General features: G+C 36.2%; 1 protein-coding gene across 13 annotated transcripts; it reads right to left on the bottom strand.

Annotated features, from left to right (window-relative positions):
* Positions 1 to 431: 431 nt before the first annotated feature.
* LOC149554954 (protein trichome birefringence-like 14) lies at positions 432 to 5732 on the bottom strand. 13 transcript variants are annotated; one of them, XM_089828985.1, is made up of 7 exons: positions 5499 to 5635; positions 5225 to 5363; positions 4682 to 4966; positions 4265 to 4511; positions 2648 to 2926; positions 2234 to 2429; positions 432 to 2050 (listed from the first exon to the last, which is right to left on the bottom strand). In XM_089828985.1, exons 4-7 carry the CDS (start codon positions 4467 to 4469, stop codon positions 1180 to 1182), a joined length of 1551 nt encoding a protein of 516 aa, XP_089685111.1. In that variant the 5' UTR covers positions 4470 to 4511; positions 4682 to 4966; positions 5225 to 5363; positions 5499 to 5635; the 3' UTR covers positions 432 to 1179. The 13 variants fall into 13 exon arrangements, with proteins under 13 accessions (XP_089685111.1, XP_089685108.1, XP_089685106.1 ...); XM_089828982.1 differs by having other exon boundaries at positions 4682 to 4975; XM_089828980.1 differs by having other exon boundaries at positions 4265 to 4966; positions 5250 to 5363; positions 5499 to 5732.
* Between the last annotated feature and the right edge of the window lie 6042 nt (positions 5733 to 11774).

Consider the following 11774-nt stretch of genomic DNA (forward strand, 5'->3'; position numbering starts at 1 on the left):
TGTGAAAACTATGCACGTGTGCACTTCACAAGTTGACCAAGTGGATTTTTATTGTGTTAGCCAACAAATTCTTTCCTACTGTCTTAAAAAAAGCCTTTACCTCCAAATCAAAATGTACCCAAAATGTTGCATCTTCAACTATTTCTACAATAATGAAGTCCTCATATTTTAAAAATAATAAAGCAAAACTGGATTTTCTTTCATAAAAAGTAAATCATGAAACAAGCTACAATTGAGATAATTAGATTTTTATAATTCTCAAATAAATATGCATCTCTTTTTGTTATTCCGATAATAAATAACAGTGTGATCTGAAACATTGATATTTAACATACTAAAGCCAATTTACTCCGAAGTGTGACTCTTTTTGTTATTCCGATAATAAATAACAATGTAATCTGAAACATTGATATATAAAATACTAAAACCAATTTACTCGGAAGATCTTCCACATGGATTATATTTGTTTATTCATTGGACATCAGACCTTTGGAGGGGTTCGTTTACACTGACCCAAAGTTATTAGAAAAGAGGCCATGTAAGGCAGCAGTTATCAATTAGATCAGTTCTATTGCATAGAGACGATAGAATGGCCCTGTGCAAATTTTTATTGTGCAACTTCCTCGAGATATTTCTAATTCTACTAAGTATATTAAGAATACGACATCTTTGCCAGCCATAAATCTGCTGGGCTTTTTTTTTGCACATTTTAGCACATTTCCTTACATTAAAGCCACACATCTCATTCGCATGCTGGATCACCTAACAGTAGTGTGAAGAGAAATCTGGAATCCAATATCCAAATGCATTTATAATATGAACTAAAATGAACCCAACAATGCCACCTTCTAATGATTATCTTGTTTATTTATTATATGGCACAGAAGGTAAATTGCCTTTTTGCCAAGAATGAACTCTTTCCTTTTCCAGCTGAATCAGTGCAATAAATTTAATAAGACTGGTGGTCACAAGCCAATTCCTTGTTCTTGTGTTTTTCTTCAATAGATGAAAGCATGAACTTCCAAAATGACATATGAGCAGCCCACCTTTCTTTTAACATATTACTTTTCTGTTACAAATATCCTCCAGATACACGATCTACCTGCCGTACAATCAGTTATGAAAATTTTTTGTGACAGGACTATAATCCATTGCAATCCTAATGAAAGAATGTTAACGCTATGATATCATATTGACTGACGAATTCTTCCCCAATGGAAAAAGCAGCTGTGCAAAGAGAAGCTCATTCCATGTATCAGGAACTCCTGGAAGGCACCAATGAAGGCAATCCTGAGCACCATTCTTTGCTTTGCGGCTATATTTTGATATATGTGCCTCATCTCTTAACTGTGAAAAGCCAGTGATATCCAAAAGTTCAACACCTGTACCCTTCACTGCATTTTCAGAGACTGGATCATGAGCACGATTCCCTAAAGCATTATTTGCTTTAGAAAATGGTGCTGTGTTATCACAACTGCCTCCTGAATCCCAATCCCCATTAAAGAAGTGCCGAGGTGATAGTGTTCTCATAAAACCTCTTAAATTACGATGCTTATTCAACTGTCCATCAAGCCATTGCACAATAGAGTGGACAGTGAAATTTTGAGCCCTTCTGATGTCTCTCAGGGCCTTACCATTGTATGGCTCTCCATTCACATACATTAGCCATCTATTTGCATTTATTTTACCTCTGTTCCAATGGTGCCCTGTGTTTAGAACCACGACATCAAACCTGTGAAGATTATGACTTAAAAACCATGTAGGTCGATCAAGATGCATTGCCCAGTTGGTGAATGGATCACTCAAATTCAGTGGTTCAATAGCACAGAGGCTTGCTGACCAATAAAATAAAACAGTTGTGTTTGTCTCACGAAACTTAAATGCCCAGCCATCTGGCCTTATAGCATGTGGAGCAATGACCAAACCATATGCTCTACCTACATCTTCAACGTCTGGGCTATCTTTTCCACCAGTAAGCATGCACATCATAGATTGAAACTGCTGTCTTCCCAGTGAATCCCCAATAAAAGCAAGAGTCTTGCTCTGCATTCTACAAAGAGGACCAGGATTGTAGTCTATCATATTAGGATCATCAGATTAGCATATCAAAAATTTATATATAGAATGCACACATCCCTTAGATAATTCAATTTTGCAAATTCTATTGGTTTAGAGTTTACATGCATCATGAAATATGTGATAATAACCATCATCAAGATTCGATTATTCATACCTTTTAAGAAACTCCTGTCCATCAAAATTGGGCATGTCACAGTTATCAGGCTGCCAGCGGTACTTCTCATATGAAAAATCGGTGCGCTGTGTTAGCCTGCATGCCCACATTTCTGATAACCAGCGCTTACACATATTGCCTGAATAGAATGGCCTGTGGTGATCCTCAACCCATTTTCCAATGGTGTAATCACACACTGAAACAATAGGACACACTGTTAACATTTTATCAAAATAAGTAATCAAATCATCACATTCAGTCAACTGTGACAGGCAATTCTTTATGCTAAAAAAGTTGTTGGACCATGTGTCCATTCCAAGAAAACATTACCAATTTGGAATTAAGCCATAAGGTATCATCGGATGGGACATTCACTCAATAGAATTGATATTTCAGTTGAGCAATGTACTTCACCTTTTGTCTCAATGGATGCTGATTCTCCAACTACTGCAGAATTCTTTTCAGATGAGCTGGAATTAAGAGTGTTGTTTGCGTCAGGGTTGGGAACTCCAACAAGAAGAGCTTTCTCTTGGTTGGGAGAAAATCTATCAGATGCAGACTCTTCAGCTGTGCCAGATATGTCAGAGAGAAATGGCGACATGGGCAGTGACTTTTCAGTTGAGATAGATGGAGATGCTCCATCCAATGTGAAGGACGAATTGTCAACACCCAAAGGTGATTCCAGAGGTGGCCCTGATTAAATACCATATTTTGAAAACTCAATCAGTAAGAAATAATGTTTATGTCTGAAACAAGAAAACTCATGCTCCCCAAATTCATAAGCCCATTTATGCTTCTGAAAAAATTCTGCACATGATATTCACCCCTTTTTCCAATCCATTGTTCTATTCTAAATATTCTCCACTGATTCAATATACATTTTGTGTATCTGGAAATAAATAAGCATGAAATAATATAACATTCTTCAATTTGTGAAACCAATTCAGTAGAAGATATTTCCTTCCATTAGTTACATATAATACTTGCTGTTTCCCCCAGTTAATCCTTAAACAGATGTTTCTAATATTGAATCACTGATTATTCAAACAGGAAAGAGGGGGAAAAGCAAAGAAATTGCATTTCTTAACAGGTTGCTTTTGCATGCAAATAACCTAATATTTATTGTATTGACACTAGAAATAGTGATCAAGGGAACAATTTGACCCGTGAATTTGGGTTCAGGGAAATTTTTTGTCTTTGATTGTGTCATTTCTTATTGTCTAGTCTATTGTGTTAATTATGATCTGTTGCTAATGAACTGTTTATCGTATGGAATCTCCATTGTAACTCACAAATGAGAAATGTAACAAGAAAAATTATTCACATGCTTGAGTGAATCTATGGGCATGTTAACAAAAACAGATTGGCAAGATGATGCAAGCAATTATTAAAAAGGTAAGGTACATTTACATCATACATCACAATTTACATAACAAGATTGTATGAGTACACAAATCTTAAACTCTAATTGTCAAGTAAACGAGATCATTGACATGCTTCAGAGACGATCACAAAACAGCTAATTAGCAAGATGTTGCAAGAAGTAAACACACACACTTAGGCACCTTGGAACCATACATCAGATTACAAGGTTGTGTGAGTACACAAATCTAGTAGAAGTTGCAAAAACTGATTAGACACTAATTGTCAAGTTCGTCACTGTGATATATTCATATAAGAATTTAGAATGCAAGGCTATATGACTACACAATTCTGTATAAGTCGGACTCCACATTTGTACCAAACTCTGCAATACACAAAACGTATACTGCCAAACCTGCAGAGCTTTATGCATAATACAAAAGACTAGACAGAAGACACTTGAAAAGTAAAACAGGCTAAAGAGAAGCGTTATTAAGGAACGCCTGTAGAAATCTAGCCTTATTAACAAAGAAAGCATTGGCTAAACCATCCTGGAGGCTTTATTGTGGAAATCAGAGACCAAGTCTGGACTTAGCCAGAAAATATACTTAAACTATCCAAACCAAAGCTCTTAACATAAATGTATCTGAAAGAGATGAAGAAACAAACCTGGAAACAACATATAGCCAGGGAGAACAATTCTTGGTATGGTATCAACTGCTGGGAAAACATTTGAAAATGGAACCCTTTCCCACCCCCAAACAAGAAATGTCGTGCAGATCAGTGCAACAAGTGTTAGGGACACCTGCTTCCCTCTCAAACCCGATAAAGCTGGCCCTTTCATATCGTTATAAACTTTGTTTTTTCTCAACATGATCTAAATCTGCAGATCCCCAAACACTTTTAAACCCTCTACCTGAAATAGATACTTCAACATTAGAATCTGTTAATTAGCAAACTAAATCAGCTGAACGTTACTACTTCCTTCGCATAAAAACCCTTGCAGCAACCAATCAAGTAAAGCGCTGGCTTTTACTGCTCACATCCAAGTCAAAACTTGTTAACTGATATAGTAAAGCTGCTGACCTGTACTGCCTACTTCAAAGGTATCCACATTTAACAGGTTCTTCAAAGTCAAAGTTAACTGATCTGCTTCAGCAACCAAGTTATGCTATTCCACCATTATTACACTTCCTCCAGCGGAAATCAAAAGAATATCATTAAATCCCTCTTCCAGCACAACATTTTCTATTTCACGTCGAGAATTCCAAGAAATCAAAGCGCTGTAACGGAAGATTGGCTCTCACGCCACGAAATCCGGCATTTAAATCATCAAATCTTTGTCCTTCCAGAAAAGCGATGCAAAAGAACCTGCGGCAACTGAGCCAAACTCGGCATCAATTTTCCTGCAACTCGTACAAACTAAAAACGTGCAAATCGCTATCCTCCTCGTAAAACTAACCCCAACTCACCCACATACCCAGACATTACAACAGCCAAACAGCAAGAAAACCAAATGAGAAACCCTATGATCCCAAGCATTCCCCGCCCCTAAAACACCATTTCAACACAAAACCCTTACCATTTCTTGCTCAGCAAACAATCAAAAAGCACCATAAAAACATAAACCTGTTTCCGCAGAAGAGAATCCCACCTCGAGCTCATCTACTCTATCAAGATTTGAAATCTATCTGCACACTAAGATTCCCAGCAGGTGCCATCGCAGCATTGGAAATACTCAGTTCAATTGAATCCCAAAACCAAAATCCTAAAAACTCACATAAAAATCCCAATCAACACACCTATATCCCCATAATGATAAAACGCATCAACCCTGATGAAATTAACACAAAACCAAAACCAAAAAATCCAGATAAAACCAAGAACATCTCAATCAACACACCTGTCTTCTACGAATCTGTTGAATCCCCATTAAACACATCAATCCTAATGAAATTATTATTCTTGGAAACCCCAACAAGTCGATATCATCTCCATCGCAAATCTCCATCACAGCTAAAATATCAATGGAGCTCAACTGTACATCACTGTGTGAATCAACAGATCACCTCGTGTTCACACAAATAGATAAATAAAAAACAAAAAAAAAAAGTTGCACTTAGTTTTATGCTTGGTTAGCGCCGTTAATCGATTACTAGTTAAAAATATGCAAATACAAATATCTTACCGTGGTTCTGACGTGGCAGGATAAACCCGTGATTTTTGCCGTGTAGATTCCCTACAACAGCAAAAGACAGACTGGTTTAAGAAAAGAATTACCCGGGGAATAATTACGTGAATGGTGGGTTCTTTTTCCTTATGGGGTAATTCCTTTCCTTATTCCCCTTTTCATTCGGTGTATTAATTAGAATAATAATAATAATTATTATGGTAAGGTAGAATGTAAGGTGTTTAATAATCAAGAGGTCAAAGATAGTTCAAAGGAAAGTGATTTTTTAAATCATTTTTAGTGTATGTTATTTTTTCTTCTTGTGCTTACTATCATTGTTTGATTTTTAATTTCTATGTTGGAGTAGGTATGTATTTTCTTTCTTTTTTTAATGTTTTACAAGAAGGTGCAATTACATGTTGTTTTCTATCTTTTTCTTTTATACATTTTTTTCTATTTTTTTGATAGAAACATGTCAACATATATAGATGTAAGTGTCTATGTTTTTATATAGTTAGTTACAATGTTATGATAAGCATATGCATCATATATGGAGGTGGGTGTCTTTGTTTTATATAGGTGAAAATGATAATATGAGTAAGCATACTTTCCCATGTATAGATGTGGGTGTCTATGTTTTTATTTAGCTGATTAGAATGATTTGATTAAGTATACTTCTCCATACATAGATGTGGGTGTCTTTGTTTTTATACAACTTATTAGAATGGTATGAGTAAGCATACTTCTAAACTATAAGCCTCATTTGATTAAGTAGTCATATGCAAGGTGATCACCCAGGGGTTGAACCTAGCCCAAACATGCCTTTAAAGATTTTGAACTTTGGAAAACCTTTGGTGGATGGCTTTCTATATCTCATGTCATCCTCCTCACCTATTATGTTTAGCGAATTGAACTACAATTGATTAGTGTCACTTTCTCCTTTGAAGAATTAGTTTGTCATTTAAATCATAATATTACAATGAGAGAAGCTAGGGTTATGTAATTGCTAGGCACTTTAATTATTTTCAATATTATAGAAGCCAAAACAAGGGGGTTGGTCCTTAGAAACAAAATAATGGTAAAACCGGTTGGTTTGATTTTCCACTTGCCAAAGATTTTGAAAATTATACGTGAAAATCATGAAAGAATTGCAGTCACCTTGCTTAGGGTTTCTAAATTTTTGTTAATCCTTGAAAAACCCTAGGTCAAAATATTCCATCTTTGTGATCAATAGAAACCCTTTTTTCCAAAATTGATTTTAAAAGTCCAAAGTAAGGATATGCAAAATTTCTTGATATATCTTATATCTGTATGTTTGATGGCAAGCTTTCATATCATTATTTCATCACTTTCTATATGATTAAGTTTCGATGTTGTGAAGTCTTCTTTTTTCACAACATCACACCTCCTTGCTCACTAACAATTCCAAAGGTGGCAAGAGAGTGAAACAACTTGTTTTAGGCTCTACACAACTTTGTAGCTGTCAATGACAACTTTTGTTTTTGAGTTGCGAATGGGCAAAAAGAGTATAAGTGCAAGGTCACAAGTCTTTCTGACTTTAGTTAATTCAAAGTGGCGACAATGTGAAAGAAAGGAAAGCAACCAATATAAAGGCTAATCGCATGTTCACATATGAAAACCAGTTAGAGATTTCTAAGGTTGTGAAGTAGCGAAGGGAAGACATGTATCCAAATATGTCTAGATGGTAAAGCCAAATCATAGACACATGGCAGAGAAATATGACAATAAGCACATGATCACATGGTTAAGTGGCCAAGACAATCTTCAAGCTGTGAAATCGTGAAGGATATATGTTAGTCAAAAGAAATGTTCATCATTGGTTCGAAAAGGTTTAAGCATAGTTAAAGTTTCAAGTTGCGATGAAGCGATCAAAGTTATCACGCAATAATATTTTATACCATCGCAACATCATTGGAGTTAGTTTTTAACTCATGGAGAAGGAAGCAAAGTAGCAAATGTAGTGCATCACATTGTGCAAGTTCTAACCCCAGTTAGTAAGTTGACATTACGAATGAGCGAAAGCAAGATCAAATGGTTAAGGTTGCAAAGCATCACGTGTTCACAAGGATGTGTGTAGTAGATGAAATTTAAGACATGATGCTGCGATGAAGGAATTACGGCTAGATAAAACAATGAGTGTTGCATCACATGGTTAATATGTGTCTTGCTAAACCGTTGTGAAGAGGTGATAGTATTAAAATATGAAATAGCACAATACTACAAGCTTTGAAGGTGTTAAGTGATAAATGAGTGCAAAGATGGGAAGTACTAAGAGGTGAAGCCCTAGTCGCATGGTTGCAAGTGTTGGTTTTGAGGGAAAAAGGACTTCTTCAGAGGCAAGGTCTAGGCTGGATAATGATACGATGAGTCAGATGTATGAAAATCTGAAAAAGTGTAGATTTGGCCAATTTTTCGAGAATTGATAGGTTTTCAAGTGTGCCACTCTTAAATGCCAATTAAAGCCATGCTCTCATTATAGAAATTGATAAAGTCTAAAGAGCGGGAGAATTTCATTACCATTTTCTTAAGTTGTCTATTTTTTCTAAGCAATTTTCAAGTGCAGAGTGATATCTAAGTGATTTTTCAGCTTTCAACATACATGATTAACCAATTTTCTTATAGAAATGGCTCAGAGAGAGGGAGAGCTAATTGTGCAAGCAATAATTAAGCAACCAGATGCATCCCCAAAGGTTTCAAGCACATTTGTAGAGGAGTGGATTCACATTTTGCCTGGTTCAACTAATGCACATAAAGAAGATGATTTGGCATTCAAAGACCCATATGCATTGTGTAGAGATATAGAAGTCCTTGATAGAAATGGGTATGAATTGTTTTAGTTTTTCTACAGGAATAGAGCATTAGAGGTTCTGGTTTGTAACCCATGGGTAGGAAACTTAGTCAAATTAATTATGTCTGAAGTGTTTGTAGATGTCGACTTAGTGAAAGCCTTAATCAAATGTTATAATCCTGTCAACAAGATGTTCCATAGAAAGGATAAAAGTGTTTTCTTATCCCTGGACAAAGAGACATTTATAGAAGTTTTTGACTTGGGAGGACCTATGTCAATGCCCATAGAAGTGGAGAAATTAATTGAGAATTTCAAGAGTCACAAGAATTTCTACATGGGTCGGAATATGACTAGACATATTCTACCTACAAAGAAGAATGTAAGAGACATTCCAAAGAGCAAGGATCTTGATGAATGTATGCCTTTGGAATTCTTCCAAAGATATTTTTAGAACATTGTGTTTGGAATCAACAAAGCCCTAGGTTCATATGGAACTATGGAAGCACTGGGAGGACATTATATTATGGCATTGAATATCCAAGACCCAAATCATAATATAGGTTATGATTTTGTGGATTATATCATTGAGAGTATCCATAAGGAGATCATTGTTGCTCAACAAGAAGACTTGGCGAATTTCAAATTCCACCATTATTCTCTACTCATGCACCTGATCCTATTCAAGAATTCAAACATATTTGATCAGAGTTTCTTTGAGTCTACTCAAGAATGGGGAGAGAGATTGCTAGTACAAAGGTGGACAAGGGTATGGAAAATGTTTTATCCTTATTCTAATGTAATTGCTTTTCATAATGATTTTGTTTATCCAATCTTTAAAATGATAAGGCTGATAATTGAAACAATCCCTAGGATTGTAAGAAAGTTTGTTGAACCTAGACTGTGCTTTGATGTTGGGAAGAAATTAACTCATGACTGGGATAGTGTCTTTTTATTTGAAGAATATATTGTTATTAGGGTTTTTGGATGCCCTCAGCCACCCCATATTCTACCTAAATATGTACCTAAAAGGTGAGGGTTTGTAGAAGGACTCTAGCAACTAATTTCTTCAAACAGAGAATACTTAGGCAAGGAAGTTTCCTTTGTAGATGTACCAAAGTGGGAGATTTTGAGATTGGCAAGATTGTCATTGAGGGAACAAATGAATTTTTGAGAAAATGTATACTGCCAACTGGGCTAGCTAGGACTTATGATCCTTTCAATGTGATTAGACATGCCCTAAAAAATATGAGAGGATATACCCTGCCTCCTATAAAACCCATGTGGGAAGAGGATGTCATTGCTGACCAGTTGAATGAAGATGTATGCAAAGAAAGAATAATCAAGTATAGAGATATTGTCAATTTTGAGTATGAGATGGAAATGGCAGATTCAAATTTCAAAGATTTCTATCCTAATGAGGATCAAAAATTTGGAAAAGTGTGTGACAAATTTTGATGAATTAGTAGCTCAAGTTCCAGAGGCAATCAGAAAAAAGATTGACCTTGAATACTCAGATGATGAGATTGTTGTTGAAGCCTCTGATGAGGAGGACCAAGCTAAAGAAGAAGAGGCTAAAGAAGATATTCTTGAGAGTTCTGAGTGGGCAAAGCAGAGACAAAAGGGAAAAAATAGTTGAATTACTTGAGAAAGCCCAACAAAAGGCCCTTCAAATCCTACCAAGAGGCAATAAGTACTTTGATGACATAAGGAGGAGATATTTAATATCTCAAGCTTTCGAGGATGAGCAAAGAGCAAAGAAGTTGCAGTTGGGAGCTCAAATGATAGATGACAGAATTATAGAGGCCCGTGAATTCATGAAGGATGATAATTTTATAAAAACTAATGAGTTCAAGAGTTTTCTATTTAAAATAAAACAAAATGAACTTGCTCTATAAATGAAGCTAGGGGATTCTAATGAGGTAGTTGTTGAATTAGTCAAAAAGCTTGAAGAATATGACCATGCATGTGAGAGCCTCATTGTTAAGGAGGTAAGGGAATTGGTAATGAGGAGTGGTATGATTATTTTTCTAGGATGAGACCTTAGTTCTTCCTTTTTACTAGATCAAATGACAAGATAGGAAAGAACAATCTCATTTGAAGATGAGAATCAATATGGAGAATTGAGAGGGGTAGGCTACAATATAGATGCTCAAACAATGGAAATTTGGAGTTTAGCTCCTAAGCATGATAAGCCTAACCTAATGGAAATCAAAGAATCCCCTAGAGGAAATGTTATTTTCTGGCATGTTCAATCTAATTGTGATATTGCTATCAAGATTTAACTATGTGATTTTTGAGTCAAACTCATTGACCCATGTTTCATGAGTAGTGATTCAACTTGAATCCATCTCTCATGAGAATAAATGGAACACTTAGCACTCATTGGATCTAGGTGATGCTCATACGGGTGAAGCACCGGGACTTCCCGGGAGGTCACCCATCCCAGTACTACTCCAGCTTGAGCGCACTTAACTATGAAGTTTCCTCCATGGTTAAACCCAAAGCTTGCAACCCCATTTGCAAAACCTTCACCAAGTGTTGTGCCTTATGAACCATTCATTAGAAAGCCCCTTAAGCTCATCAATTGATAAGTAGGAGATAATTTCCACAGCAAGTCAAATTGTGATATTGCTATCAGGATTTAACTGTGTGATTTTTGAGTCAAACTCATTGACCCATGTTTCATGAGTAGTGATTCAAAACGAATCGATCTCTCATGAGAATAAATGGAACACTTAGCACTCATTGGATCTAGGTGATGCTCACAGGGGTGAAGCACTGGGACTTCCTGAGAGGTCACCCATCCTAGTACTACTCTAGCCTGAGTGCGCTTAACTACGAAGTTTTCTCCATGGTTAAACCCAAAGCTTGCAACCTCATTTGCAAAACCTTCACCAAGTGTTGTGCCTTATGAACCATTCATTAGAAAGCCACTTAAGCTCATTAATTGATAAGTAGGAGATAATTTCCACAACAAGTCAGATTGTGATATTGCTATCAGGATTTAATTGTGTGATTTTTGAGTCAAACTCATTGACCCATGTTTCACGAGTAGTGATTCAACATGAATCCATCTCTCATGAGAATAAATGGAACACTTAGCACTCATTGTATCTAGGTGATGCTCACAAGGGTGAAGCACCAGAACTTCCTGGGAGGTCACCCATCTCAGTACTACTCAATCTACCTAAACCGCCTCA

The sequence above is a fragment of the Cupressus sempervirens genome, chromosome 5 (assembly GCF_028749045.1).
Source record: "Cupressus sempervirens isolate cs-2001-9-10 chromosome 5, ASM2874904v1, whole genome shotgun sequence".
NCBI classification, from domain to species: Eukaryota; Viridiplantae; Streptophyta; class Pinopsida; order Cupressales; family Cupressaceae; genus Cupressus; species Cupressus sempervirens.

Bases quoted from the DNA above. Each gene is read 5' to 3' on its own strand.
- LOC149554954 (XM_089828980.1), bottom strand. From the start codon at position 4,469: ATGTTGAGAAAAAACAAAGTTTATAACGATATGAAAGGGCCAGCTTTA. The intron at 2,927-4,264 runs GTTTGTTTCTTC...GTATTTAATCAG, and splicing joins TGGCTATATGTTGTTTCCAG to GGCCACCTCTGGAATCACCT. The intron at 2,430-2,647 runs GTGAAGTACATT...CTATTGTTTCAG, and splicing joins AGCATCCATTGAGACAAAAG to TGTGTGATTACACCATTGGA.